Source organism: Anarrhichthys ocellatus, unplaced genomic scaffold (assembly GCF_004355925.1).
Source record: "Anarrhichthys ocellatus isolate YVR2014 unplaced genomic scaffold, GSC_Weel_1.0 scaffold9, whole genome shotgun sequence".
In the NCBI taxonomy this organism is placed as follows: Eukaryota; Metazoa; Chordata; class Actinopteri; order Perciformes; family Anarhichadidae; genus Anarrhichthys; species Anarrhichthys ocellatus.
Window position 1 is genome coordinate 1,674,001 of NW_022280039.1, and position 15,319 is coordinate 1,689,319.

Below are 15,319 nucleotides of genomic sequence, written 5' to 3' on the forward strand. Positions count from 1 at the left end.
GCTCCATTTATTCCTCATATAAAGACATCTGAAATACGAATGGAAACTCCAGTATCATAATGTTGAGCCAATTGAAATATTATATGGGAATTAAACGTTGGTTATTTTTTGAGTATGGCAGCTAATGTCGGTAAGTAGTGTATTTATAGTTGAGAAGGATGCATTATTTTATCGACTGTGTCATTCGCTGAAGTGCTCTAACTGTTACAATGGATAGATGAGGACAGGAGCTTCAAGAAAGACATGAACAAGAAACTTCTGGGCACAACTTTTTCGGGATTGGAATCTTGCTGGGACCGAAAGTCTCTCTACCCACAGGCAAGGTTTCATTGTTGATTGAGCTGTATTACCCATTCGTGCTAGTCACCCCCTCCAATACACGCACGCACGCACACACACACACACACACACACACACACACACACACAGACACAGACACACACACAGAGAGAGAGAGTCACACTTCCTCCCCGTTGGATCCTGGGTGGTGTGGCACAGCAGGTTCGCTTGTACTGTATACGGGGCTTATCCACCTGCAGCCCCCCAGAAGACACAAACTCAGCCATGCTTCACCTCATTCCCTCCAAATCCACGTCTTCTCTTACTGCTATTTGCACGAGTTGGCCTACACTTTGCTAACACATTATTAGCGAGAGGGGGAAAGAGGGAAGCAGCATTTCAATTATTTTTTCCCCCGAACAATGGGCATGAGCCCGTCATACATTTTGAGTGTTTGAGTAAGGCTCTCTTGGTATTTGTTTTCCTCGACTTAACAAGCCATCATCTCACACATGCATATAGAATTGAAATTGCACAGAGATCCCGCAGGCTAAGGGCGGGTTGCGGGTTCAATTAAGGCGGAATAATGCATTGGGACAAAGCGTATATGACCTCGATTGAAATTGATCAGAAAACGCATTCACCAAAAAACACACAGTAGCCTCTTTGTTTTGACTTAATGTTGCCTCTTTGTATCTGCACCGAGGCCTATTTGCTTGTCTGAAATCGCAAGCTACTTTGATTTTGGGAATCATTCCAATGCCTGAATATAAAGCTTAGAATTTAATACCACCCAACCTATGTCTAGACTAATTCACTCATTTTTTTGACATATCTTTATTTCCTTCCTTAATCGAATTTGCCACATTTAAGCCGGCGTGTGGATTTTGAGGCATAAGCAGCCATTTGGGCTCCATCCATGAAATGACAGAGAATACGAAGGTTTTGTCATAATTTCTTAAGTAGAAAACAAGATATTTCACCGCCACAGTGGGATTTTAACGAATTAGAATATCTCACTGCTTGCCTGTGATAAAACGGTACAGGATTGAGGCGCTCGCTTGTTAAGTAACTTGCTGTCAGTATAGTTAGCAGTGCTCTGATATGGACGGTGGCTGCAGAGCCTCGTCTCTTGGGGTTTTAATTAACAAGCTGTCTCAAAGCTGTAGAGCTCCATCAAACAGCCTCTCTCTCCCTCTCTTTCTCCACCAGTAAATCCCCCTCCCGTTGGTGCCTTGGGCTCTTTCTCAAACTTTAGACATTCTGGTTCCCAAATCAACTTGTTTCCACAGTATGTGCACCAGCTGATAGGGTGTAACTACTCCGAGAACATTTGCAAAATATAAATTGCTTGTTTTCTCTTTTTGCTTCGCGTCTATTTTATTCACCAGACGTCCACATACTGTACATATTCTGTTGGGTTTGACTTCAAGTCTGACTGGTGCACGAAGAACTGTTGCTTTTCTCTGAAGCTTGTGGGATAGTGAGAAGACTTTTTACAATCTGTTGAAGTGGATGAATTCTTTCAATCTGCTTCACAAATGTCAGATCCACCTTTAACCTGCAAAGTATGTTCTGAATGATCTTTCCACAATAACTCGTTTTTTAAATACATTGATTCGAAAAAAATCAGTGGTGGAACGCAACTAAGAGAAATGTTTTACTTTGTACTTTATTTACTTGACAGTTGAAGTTACTAGTAAACAAATTCAGATTTTAAATACAAAAGATATAATAGATTGTTACAGTTACAATTAACCAACAGTAGCCTTAAATGGTTAGCATGAGCTCCACCTCAACCAACTACAACTATAAAATGCCACTCAGACACATGGATCAGCCATAATGATGCAGTTAACACTCACTCACTTGATACTTTCAGTGCGTTTTATCAATAATACTTCTGTACGTTTACTTATATGATATTTTCAATGAAGGACTTCTCCATTTAATAGGAGTGGTTTTTTTATATTGCAGTATATTACTTGCTCAATTACTTCAAAACGTTTATTTAAGGATAGGTACCCTCGGTTTCTATATCACCAGACTAATATGGGCAGTTTAAAAATCCACTTAAATGAATTTAGTTGACCATATGGTATTAAACTAGAGGAAGTCGTACAAGGACGGACAGTTCCTTTAAGGATAAAACACATAAAATAAAGTCTTTGTGTAAGCCTGACTGAGTATTGTTTACATAGGCGGTTGGCTCAGCAGCCAATGTAAACCGCCAACCTCCTCTTGTATTACAGGGTGTAAGCACTGGTTTCAGAGGAGATTTGTCTCCGGTAAAAGAAGCAGATCTCTCTCTCTCTCTCTCTCTCTCTCTCTCTCTCTCTCTCTCTCTCTCAGCCTATAGTAAAGTTGGTGCTGGGCTCCCACCGTGGCCCAGACGGGGGTAATTTGATAGCAAGGCAAGGTCAAGACAGTGCGCTGTCCATGGTGCTGCGGCGGGGCAGGCTGGATGTTATCATCAAATTAGACAGGACAAGTTTCAAATCGATGCCACCCCCGGATGTCTGGAGACCGCCAGCAGTTGGAGTTAAAGTCCTAACAAGTCCCCCCTGACAGGTCAACACCTCAACACAAACACACACCTCTGATGCTGCAGCCTACAGGTCAGCGGCGCTGTGTTGGCGAGATAAGCACCAATCCCATTGAAGGCTCTAAGTGAAATATAGCTTTAGGTCCACTGTTATTCTGCGGGCTCCGCATGAAACTCGGGCAGCTGAGGCTGGATATCGTGGTTTTATAAAAAAAAAGCTAAAAAAAATCTACACTTGAAGTTCTTGTGCTTGCCGATTGATTTGACAGTATTCATGTATCTGTTTGTAGCAGACATACTCACTCACATCTTGGTTTATAATAAAATCCATGCACTTATTGAGAGTGGAACGTTTAGATTAAAGCAGTTTTTGGTTAATTTATTAAACTGTAATTGTAATGGTATGAATATATACGCAATATAGTTATAGGCATAAATGTTGCACGGTAATAGCATAACAATTTGTTTTTCATATTGACAAGATCAAAGAATTATGCTTTTTGTATCCTTTTGATCCATAAAATACAAAAAAAACTTGTATTTGTAATTTTCACATCAAACACGATGTCATTATGGACTTACTTTCTTTTGCACTACAGTTGCCTGAAATTAGTTGCATTTAATTCGTTACAGATTCTGCAGAATATAGAAAATATTTTAGTTTTAAATGGGTACGTCTTTTTATTATTACTATTGTATTCAGACAGAAATATGTGTTTCTAAAGAACATAACCTTTTGCATCTGCAATTCATAGGTTTGCTTCAAGTTCTCAAAGAAAATAGTTTTAAGACAATGTAATTCAATTCTATATCTTTATTTTTTATTTGTAATCATATGTCTCGATTTAGCTTCTCGTCGGACACTAAATAATGAAACCTTTGAATAACTCGACATTGTTCGAACAGTAAAAAGGGAAAAGCTGCACTTTACTATATGCATTATATGTATCACAGAATAAATGGCATTAGTAACAAAGCATTTGTGAGAGATCAGAAGTGAATGAGTTGAGAGGGGATCTCTCAGGGAGAAGGGAAGAGGGCACTGATTAGAGCTGCTGCCAATCTGTCACCACCTGACAGCTTTTGCTGCAGGGATAAACAGCAATAAAGTCGAGTTGGCCGCTGTGTCGTTAACTTCACACACACACTATCACACGCGCACAGCTCGCCACCGGAGGAGCAGGTAAATTCACTCAACTCCTCACAGGGCCCCGCTCGCCTATCATCGCCTCTGTCTCCCTCCCTGCATGTCAAACTACCCCTTCCTCCCGTCCTTCCTCCGTCAAACTCTCCTCTTTTCATCCTCCCTGCTGACTCAGGTAGCGAACACAATGAGGACCTCAGCGACTAGAAAGAAAGCTATTCAACCGGATGGAGAGATTGTGGACGGGAGAGAGACAGCGAAACGTTATATTTGAATGGCTGATAAAGAAATGAAATGGATGGGAACAAAGTCTAAGCCGTTGGGATGGGAAGGCGGGTTAGGCATCAGACAGCAGGCTGCAAGGTGACTGCAGGCCCTTTAATAACACAAGTATATTAACTCGCTTAACCACGGAGATTCAAAATGAACCCAACTTCACTTAAGGGGCCTCGCAAACCATGAAATGCACATCAAAACATACACCTGGCAATCCCACCACCTATATTCCTCCAAGCCCGCTCCCCCCTCTCTCTATCCGAGCTGTCTGTCATGGTGTGGCCCGGCTAATTTGAGTTCATTGGATGGCAATAATTTCATTTAGACCTTCATCTCTTTTTGGGCTGGATGTAATGAGGATGCAGGGTGCAGCCAGTGAAAGGCCGCTCCCACAGTAATAATAACTTGGATCATATTCTTACCGCACGCACCGCCGTGTTTATCCTCTGAGGGCTGCGTCCGCATGATGAAACTCATCTATAATGTGTGATTTAATATCGCGTTGCACTCTGTTTTCTTTCCTGGAGAATTTAAGCCAAAAAAGAGAGAAGACGGTGGGCAAAAGCGTGGTTTAGCTCAGAAGATGCCCTGAAACAATTGTTCTGAGAACACATATCTCATTCTATATTGAACTCTTGAGTTATTTGTTATTTTTACACGATTTCCAAATATTTAAATAAACAACATTTACCGAACAAGGGGAAATGAAACAGGGAATACTGACTTATTTGACACTCTGACAAATGTAATAACTTTTTACGTTTTCAGAAAACATATTTAAGAGAAATATGTATATATTTATAATATGGGGCTGATGATTCTTTAACAGACAAAGGCAGTGTGTAACCGACAACTAATCGATATCTCACCAACTCCAATGTGATATTGATTTAGGGAGGATTGTACGTTAAGGATTTCTGGAAATACCTAATTATTTTGTTGCTTTGAGTGCAAGAAAATATTGTTTCATATACAGCTGACCTCCTTCGATTTATTATGGTCGCTTAAAATAAGACTGAGCACTTCGTTTTTTTCTCATGGATGAAAAGACAGTTCTGGAGTTGTCGTTAGTATACAAAGATGGTTTGAGAATGAATCTCCTTTTCTTTCTACAAAATGCACTTTGAGCCACTTTCCGATGAAAACTCCACTTTGCCTTTTTAAGACTATCAGTAAGCTTAAAAAAAACTATGAATACAATTCCATAAAGACATTTTTTTGTATCTTCGTATACGATTATTTTGTGCATATAGTCTTAACTACAACCACTTGCATTTTTGAATGATATTTCTATTGTATAATTGTATTTGTATTATATCCATTTAGATATTCTCCAAAAGCGTCCAATATGATAACGGATTATCCAGGAATTATTAATTCATTATTTTGTTTTTCGTTTAAATGAAATTAATATACTTGGTCACCTGTTAAGAAATATAATGCACATTAGATCTATACCGTATATTTACAATTTAAAACAAGGCATATATATTTTATAATGCCATATATTTATTATGATATTTTAGTACAGTGTTTAAGGTCGGTCGATAAGGAATTTAAGTCGAAATATCAACTTAAGAGAACACACATAAAAGTGACAGTATATTTTATTATTTATGATGATAATGATTTTAGCTTATTGGTCCTCTGTTTACAAACACCATTTTAATTTGTAATCGATGGGTTAAAAAAAAGAAAAACGCCATTTTAAAAGGCCATGCTGTTAACTCGTTGAAAAAGAAAATACAAGAAGAAAGAAGATACAATAAAAACAACTTGGGAATAGTTCACAGGTGAGTCTGAGATCTGCAGAAGCACATTCACGCTCCTTTCAACATTTTTATTTGTATTTTGAAGAAATACCTGGAGAAATTGTATTATTATTATTATTGCATCACAATGAACGTTTATATTTGTTGGCCAATTGCGCAGATCTTAGAAGAAGACACAAGAAAACACAGACATACACGTGTTGAATTAAAATTGGGATTTTGTCGATACGCTATTTGAAATCTGACGAATTACAGAGTGCTCCACATTATTGGTCTTAAGTTTTCCGATATCCAGTGGCATTTTAGAGCCCGAGAAAGGCCCGATCACAGGCCTACCAAGAGCCCCTTCATCCTGACTGCCATTCATCAAGACAAAATGACCAATTTTCCCCAGCAAGCCGTCGGTGGCCTGTTAAACTAGGCCAATGCGCTGTGTTATACCTCCTTTCCTGCCTCCTTCATCATTGGTTGCCTAACACTGCTTCACTGAAATCATCAGAGTATAGCCCCAAATCTTAAAAGTCAGAGCCCATTCTTCAAATGTATTGCATTTCAGAGGGTGTTTTTTTTACTGCAGGAGTCCTTAGGCCAGCAGAGTATCAGAGGAGGTGTAATTGAGGGGGCGGTGAGGGGATAGAGTAGCGGTCCGCCTGAAAGCTGCCATTAAAGCCAAATGGACTGAACACCGTAAAACGGCTATGCCAACAGCTGTCCCACAATCGGAATCTTATATGCCAGGATCCTCAATCACGCACCACACACACACATTAGACCATGCCGCTGATGTAGTGGCTACTTAGAAGCATTAGACAGGAAAGCCGAGAAAAGAAAACACCAACGAATAATCTCCCGGTAGGCTAATATTCGTATTATGTTCATTGACTTCAGCCTAGTTGTGCTTCTTGGTGATTTGGGTCTCTGAAGGCATTTTTTTTACCTCTCTAGCCTGGCTCTTCTTATAACCGGGGGAATTGCAATTTTTGCTGGAATAGCCGATTTGCTTTGCATATTTCCACACATGATAGTCCTTTTAGGAGCCCCAAGACAGGTGAGACCAAAGGAGAGGGATAACGGGTCACCCTATGTTTCTGCGTGTGTGCGCGCGAAGAGGGAAGCTCAGGACACCACAAAAAAAAGTCTTGCACAAGTTCTCTTTTGCGTGAATTTGCTTAAAAAAACTTTAATGCTCCGTATAGCTATATATATATATATACATATATACAACTCGCACATCAAATAACGCATATCATTAAACGGATAGCAATTAAAAGTATGCACATCTGCATGTTTATGGGGATTCTTGTATCACTTAAGAGGCCCAACACCTGTGCCCAGACCGCATCTCTCTGCACCTTCCTGGCCCCGAAGAATAAAGCCCAGTCACACTCTTTCCTAAATGTGATGTCTCTCGTCTCAGTCTGCGAGTCCTTATTAGAATAGAGAAGGGGAGAGGCGATTGAAGAGGAGTTGTTTCCACTGGATTAAATGGTTTCTCTGCAAGTCAATGAATATGTAATGATGTCTAACGAAACCGGCCAGTGAGTTCTGTGCTCTGGTACACAGGCCCTATATTAAAGACCTCTTCTGCTGAGTAAAAACACAGTATAGAGCCGGGGCAGAGAAAAGAGGGGCAGAATAGGGGAAGGGGAGAAGGGATACAATCTTGAATGCAACGCGAAGCTTAAGCCAGACATTCTCCCTCAGTCAATGGATGAAAAAGTATTTGCTCACGCACTGAGAGAGTCTTTCTTGAAGCAAGAGGGAGGGGGGGGGGGGGGGGGGATTTACATTTTTTAAACTGCTTTGGAAATATTGTTTCTGATAAGCAGTCATGCCAATAAAGTAATTGAATTGATTTGATAGAGAAGGGGCGAGAAGGAGAGAAAGAGAGTTCCTCCACCATGATTGTTTAATAAGATATTTCTCCCTTAGTATACCCGATAAAACATTGATTGTTGCAGTTAGTTGACCCGTAAAATGTGGGGGTTAGTTTTCTCTTCTGAGCTGAGCATATAATTATGCAAATAGTGATTTGACAGTGATCCGCTGGAGGAGTGCTGAAGGAGGGGGGGGGGGGGCTGTCAGAGGGGGGACATACCAACTTCGCCTGGTTCCTTTGGAAAGAGTTCATCTTCTGCATATCAGAGTGGGCCAGCGCGAGCAAGCGTGACAACAACTCTCTTAAAGTAAAAATTGAAATATCAGGCTGTGGCAGCACAGGGGTTCCCCAACTTTTTCATGTCAAGGGCCCCACTCAACCCACCCACCCACTCCTCCCCAAAATGTGCCATTACAGCACAGACCCCCCATTTGGCAGGGTTTCATCCTAAAGCTCCGCAGCTGATGCTATTTTCTGTTGTAGATATGAACATGTGTGGAGCTGTCTGTAACTGTCTGTACGACAATAGCTGTGAGAGTGAAACCTATAATCAAATCAGTCATACCTATTATAGATTCACACGCTGCGCTAACTTCTAGCGAGTAAAAAGACAGACGCATCAGACTGTTCTCGTCTGGTTAGGGGATCCCTCCTCGGGAAACCACCAAGAGGAGCCTCAACCAGCACCCCGGAGGCACGATGAGACCATCGCTGTCTTTACAAGTGTGGAGACAGCTAAACGTGACAAAATGATTATACACAAGTGAATACACAGGGCGCTCAGAGAATCACGTGAAGATAACTGGGATATCTAAGTGCTTAGAAACAGGATTACAGATGAGCAAATTTAGAAACTCACTTACTTTAAACAACGTCGTATGTTGCAATATAATCCGTAAAATAGAAACAGCCTAGAAGCTATTGAACAAGTCTTAACGCATCAAATAATCCCTTGCCTAATATCTGATTCATTTTGCTGTGTATTAGTCGCCTGCCTTTGATGATTAGCTGTCGTCTGGAGGTCATAACATCATTGTTTTGGAAAAGAAAGGACTAATTTTCACTAATACAAGAGAGTTTTCTTTGTCAATATCACGGTATTGTTAAATTAGATAGCATTCTCTTTAGGACGTACACATTTGTAAATCAGAAAGTTGTGTAATGTGTGCCTGTGCGCGCGTGTGTGTGTGTACGTGTATGTGTGTGTGAGATTAAATGCCTCTCTTTAATCAGTGGCCTGACACGGTGTGAGGGGGACTCGCCTGGTTCCACTTGTTGTTCAGGGGTTAATGGAAAAGATTTCTAAAGATTTATTGAGGGGGCGTTTAATGACCTGATCGGTTTCACCGTGTGAAAACAAATGATGCCGTAAAACCTCGCTGAGTTGGAGGGGGGCTCACTTTGCCAAAAGTAATGACCAAAAAGAGTGGAATTACTGTTTATAGTTTGTTTTCCTTTTGACACACTTAGTGACTTAGTTACTCACTCAATAACGATACAATCAGTTTAAAGATAGTGCTCTCTTTTAGAGTAGCCTGGCCTATAGGACAACTTTTAAAATGTCAAACTTTTATCTACCGCTTAACTTAAAAAATAAAAGCACTGAAATAATGCTAAATTGGTGGTTTTGAACTGTTTAGAAACACGACAAAGGACACTTTAACACTGGCTGATTGTGTGGCAGCAAATTAATGCGAGTTGGTCGTCGGTTAGATTTCATAGAAGTCATGTGAGATGATGACTCCGGTCATTTTTCACTCGGAGCTCGACTTACTCGTCCCGCTGCACTCGCTTTACACTTTCGGTCACATCTCTGTCTCTCTTCGGTTTATTCGCACCTGAGTACTACTGATATATTTTTCCACACATTCCTAATGTGCGCTGTTCTGCACCAGTAACATAGCCCACTCCTGCAAGGAAAACACGAGGGAATAAAAAGCAAAACGAAAGAAAAAAATCAACAACACAATAGGAACATATGTACAGTTTAAAAAGCAAGATGCAAAAGTTCATTTTATTTGGTTTCGACAGGTTTAATAGATTAATTGCAAACAATAAAATCAACTTTAAAATCATTTTAAGACAGCCGTTTAAAACCAAGACGGGTCAAAACTAAAGAGAATGAAATAAACATATAACAAAAATGTGTGACCCGGCAGGACACTCGCGGTTTCATAAAATCCAAAGACCTATGCGATAACAACAAAACAGCCCTGTTCCTTAAACCAATATAACATATACACCATCTGCAAAATATAGACTTGGAAAGTAATTGACAAAATTAGTCTCCTTTTATTTGCAGGCTGTGCTTTGGATTTGGGCTGCTCTTACATCTTTAGTTCCATTCACATATGGCTTGCTGGATATTATTAAAAACAGTGAACATAGTCTTGTTTATTCCTAAGGCAACAATATACAAATTATGGAGAGAAAAATGAACTGATTGCAGCTGAAAAGCAGAAAGATGAGCAATGGTATCTTGAAACGAAACTCATCAAATCAAATAATAAGCAAACTTCTTTGCTAAAACCTGGAGAGATCTGAATCAAATTAAAAGGAAATTAGGCCTGCAACCATCAGCCACAGTTGTCTCATTACAGCGGAAAGATAATCCACAAAAGCCTTAAACCATACACACAGGACAGGAGAGGCAGGATTTCACAGTGTAAAAGTTAAACAATGGGAACTATTTGAAGTAAAAAAAAAAGAAAAGAAAAAGGTATATATTTGAGAATGTGTCTAAGGTATCATAAGATTTAGTATCCGGTTTGAGTTTTTACTAATGTCATGACACATTAGAAATGTATTCCATTAAGCCTTGAGTGGTTTATAAAGCACACCAGCCTTGTGGAAAATTTATATCATGTTTGTGTCACAAAGGCAGATTATGTGCAGCTGAGCAGGGAGCTGACTTTGTCACTTATAAGTACACAAGAAGTGCTTTGGTGGGAGGAAAAAATAGATATGTTACATTTTTCCAACATCTAAAGAAATATCATTCAGGCTTAGAATAATATTGAAATCTTGGATTTCCTGACACGTGTAAGTCGATATATTGAGGCTTTATGAGTGTTGTGAGCTGACTTCTGGCTCCTGTTAAAATGAGAAATCCCTCAAACCCATTTTGATTCTTGACTTTAAGTAATTTTAAATATGCTCAGTGTCCTGCATTTTCCCTATTCAGCACAGGTTGTGTTTGTTTTATTTGTTTCATCACATTCCATCATCTGGAGACATCAATTTCAAGGATATCAAATTGAAAAAAAAAGATACACATTTATAGTAAACAGAGAGAGATGGACTCTCCACAGTTTTGCAAATCAATCCTAGAAATATTCTAAGTAAACACTTACAGCTCAAGAATTGGCTTTAATATTAGAAACAAATCAAATAGTGTGAATGTGTGTATGAGACATTGCATTCAAATTTAGCTCAAAGTTGAGAAAAATAAATATCTTATTATAAGCACTGCAATTCCAGAAATGTCTGGCACAGCGTTGAACCACATTTTACACACGGCTGAATGAGAAAAGTCCAGTTTAAAAACTGACTGCATGTGCGGAGGAGTTGGGAACGAAGAAGTCATGAAAACAACTCCCTTTGTTAAAATAAAACAAAAGGTCACCAGTTAAGACTGTGTGTTCACACAAACACTTGTGGTGGGTAAGGGCTTTGAAAAAAAAAAAAAAAGCAGAAGATGGGCACTGATGAGGTTGGAATGATATTGAACCTTAGCAGATGATACCATACAGCATGAGCTGATGTTGGTGTAAGAAGCCCAGGCTTTAGGACCGGGGGGGGGAGAGGCTGAGCAGTGCAGACTGGAGGGCAGGCGGGGCATTAGCTCAGTTCAGGCTGATGTCAGGACAATTAGAGGTGCACCACAGCGCATTGTACACAGCGCCTGTCAGCCTTAATCTCTGTTGCCGTGGCCCGTACCCGCAGCCAGGCCACAGCCCACGGGAAGCGCTAACACTCAAGCCCATATTGCTTTGACAGTTGCGCTCATCTAGAAGTAATGCAAAACGTTATTGTGATGTATACATGGTGACCCCGTACTCTTGTCTCTTACAACAACAAGGCTAGGTGTGTGCACAGCCAGGGAGGGCTGGAAGGGAGAAATGACACTCGGGGAGAACAGTGAGGAGAGAAAGATGGAGGGACGTTAACAGAGGGAGAAGAAAAATAGCAGAGAGGATCTGGAACCTTAGCTTCCCTTTCTGCATTCCCCCCCTTTGATCTCTTGCAACCGCCCTCCCTCTCCTCTTGTTCACAGTCATTTTTACCGGTCCTCTACAAATCCTGGTGTTTGTTTTTTAGGGAGCTGCTGCGTGTGGTGACAATGTTGGAGCTCTCCACCGCCTCCTCATCCTCTTTCGCCTCCAGGACCTCGCTGAAGAACCTGAAGATGGAGTTGAAACTCATCCAGGAGGTCAGCTCGTGGCGCTCTGTGCCTACATGTAAAAGAGCCACACATAAACATAAGCATGAGCAGGGTTTACAACACATGTGCTTACCGTAAAGCTGTAGAAAAAAAGAAAAAGTACAGTGGACAGTCTGACATATTCAAAAATGTAGCTGTTAAAAGATTAACAAATAAACAAATACCATTAGAAGAGATTTTTTTGTGTCGTAAGGCTCACCACCACTCTCACAATGTACTGCATTGCTCCATGCGAGTCTAAGGCCTTTTCCATGAGAGCCATGACAGCCTATGACCTATTAGTCCAAGGGGACAGTCTTAATATGTTATCTAAGTGGATACCTGATAATCAACACCAAAGCACGTCCCTCTTTCCATCTCAGGCCTTCCAACAAAACCAGAGTTACGCACAATGGGGGCACTAAGCAAAACCAGTGGAGCGGTAGTCATTCATTCTAAAGGGCTGATTGAGGATAGGCAAGACAGAAGCTGGAGAGACGTAACTAGTGAGCATATCAAGTGGTCTGGCGGTGATGGGGGGAGGCGGAAGGGCTGGGTTTCCCTCTGACCTCCTCCAGGTTAGCCAGTTCCCAAAGTTGGGGTCACACTGAAGCTTGAAATCTGGTACATGCGCCTCGGGTTCCTGCTGGCCTCCGGGGTAAGGGTATCGCTGGCCAGCTTTTTAGTTGGATAGCTTGCAAACTCAATGGCGGTTTCTATGTTTCCCCTACGCCAGCTAGTCCTGCTACAGAACACCTCGGCTCTGCATCGAAGCATCCATGATGAGGACAGATCGTGGCTGCAGCTGTTGCCCTACTTGTCTCCTACTCCTGCTCGCTATCCGTTCAGCGAGAGCGCTAACAGATAATGGCTTGTTTCTGCCGCCGCTGGCTAGCAGCTCAGCTGCTTAGCAACACAACTGTAACTGGACTCGAGAAGCCATATTGAGGTGCCCTCTTGTTTCCCAGAGGGAGAATAGGTTTGCCGCGAGATGATATTAAGAGTTGCATCCCTTGATAGATGGATCTAAGGAAAATTTACATGTGTTTACAGACCGAGGGATGAGTGAATACAAGCCTTGAAGTAATGAGTTTTCTTTTTTGAATCCTTATTTGCACAGTTGTTTTTTTGTTGGGACCTGCATTTGTTTTTAAGATAAGCAAATTTAAATGTGTCTCTACAATTTTCTCGGGAGGATAAAAACAAAAAATGATCAGCTTAGTATCTGAAATCAGTTAGGGTTGTAAGAAAACAACTGGTCCCTGCAGAAAAGAGATGAAGACCACGACCCTTGTGGCCGAGTCAAATCAGTAGTACATTAAAAAATACCACTTTACTTCTGCTCCTCTCTTCAGTGCCTTTCTCCTGTGTACATCCGATCGGCTATAAAAAGCTAGACTAGAAGGCCACAGGGATACAATTAGGAAGCCCCTTAAAGTCTCTCTCACCATAGACAGGCCTCTGATGACCACTGCACTGACCCCATGTTTATTAGATTGACCCCTGCCTGGACGCATTAATGGAGACGGTGTGCGTGCAAGTGTGTGTTTGTGTGTATGATTGTTAGACCGGGGGTAAGTGTGTGGATTTTGGTTCAGTTGTTGCAGGTGGTGTGTGTGTGTTTGTGTAATTTTGTGTGTACGAGTATGTAAGGGGTTCTCGATCACTCTGAGATAAGGGACTGTGCTGCACGCTATATAGCAAGCAGACTGCAGTCAGTGCCTTGGGTTAAATTTACTGGCCTGGCAATCATGGGAGTCAATAACCCTGCACTCTCGGTGACTCTGCTACCTGTGTAGGGCTCAGCATAACACCCAACCCTGGAAAACAAAGACACAGCCCTCTCACACCTCTAATCTATCATTTATATCCAATTTGAGGCACTGTGGTCTTTTTCCACCTCCTCCATTTTCCCTGTTTTATCGGTCTCTCCCTCACTAGTGTTTTTACTTCTGTTTTGTCCTTTTTTTTCTCCCGCAGAAGCGATCAATGCCGCAGCATTCTCTCATTCACCCTGAACTGGTGGTGAACTCCTCCGGAACGCCGCCAGCCTCTCCACCCTATCCCTTCGCAGTCCGGGGTCACCAGGGGGGCGTCTCTGTGCCAATATGCAGATGAGCATGTGCCCCTCCAATGACTCTGGTGTTAAGCTCCACCCCTCTATATGGTGGAGCTCCCCCACCCCACCCAACAACACTCACACACATAGAGGCATAAACCCACTCACACACTGGCTTAAATAAGCCTTTAACAGCTTACGTCCACTCTTCCTTTAATAGCCAAAGTGTGTCGAACTTAATGGATGTTGTCAAAGCTAAGATGTGACGACTGATTTAGAGGAGGAACCCCAATGACCAGGCTTCAATAACCACTAAAGACTGAGAGAGAGAGAATTACCTCAGCTATGCCATAAATCAAAGTAATATCTTTAAAAGATATGGAGATCGATGAAGTGGCATCTGGCTGAATCTTGTGTGTAAAGTGAAGCCATAAACAGCCAATGAGTACTACTTCATCCCCAGTCTTACTCCCATACTGAAAAAGTTTTTCAACTGATACCATTTTTTTTTTTTTACAAGCAACTGATTTCATGTATTGTTAAAACAAGATATAACAGACAAAGAGCGGTTCCATTTTAATCAGTTAAATTACAACTTGTATCTTGCATTAACTGTGAATCAATGAAGTTGCATGTGCTCATTTTAACAAGATCATTGTAATTGCATTCATTTAATAAAGTTTATCGTCAATGCAATTATGTCCTCATTTATTGTAAATGCAATAGTGTTATTGTGCGCTCCATAACATTGGGTATTGTCATGGGAAGTACAGAAAAAAAAAGATTCTCTTTACTTTCACAATGTGTTTGTAATTAGCATTAGGCAATGGCAAGCTTAACAGAGATTATTTCTGCAAGCAGAATGATGATGGCTGTAACCTTGAGGTGAGGCAACACACACACACACACACACACACACACACACACACACACACACACACA

The 15,319-nt window shown here is 41.2% G+C and overlaps 2 protein-coding genes across 4 annotated transcripts in view; one reads left to right on the forward strand and one right to left on the reverse strand.

Moving 5' to 3' along the window:
• Window positions 1-15,073, forward strand: part of nr2f1a (nuclear receptor subfamily 2, group F, member 1a) — a 35,229-nt gene extending 20,156 nt beyond the window's left edge. For 2 of the 3 annotated variants that reach the window (XM_031849060.1, XM_031849062.1), the window contains exons 4-5: window positions 12,216-12,327; window positions 14,299-15,073. The gene's annotated coding sequence lies outside the window, so the exon portion shown is untranslated. The remainder of the gene's footprint in view (window positions 1-12,215; window positions 12,328-14,298) is intronic. The other variant, XM_031849061.1, reaches the window with a different exon arrangement.
• Window positions 9,891-15,319, reverse strand: part of arb2a (ARB2 cotranscriptional regulator A) — a 142,232-nt gene continuing 136,803 nt past the window's right edge. The window contains exon 11 of the mRNA XM_031849059.1: window positions 9,891-12,349. Within this exon, the coding sequence (XP_031704919.1) occupies window positions 12,189-12,349 (161 nt within the window). The 3' untranslated portion in view covers window positions 9,891-12,188. The remainder of the gene's footprint in view (window positions 12,350-15,319) is intronic.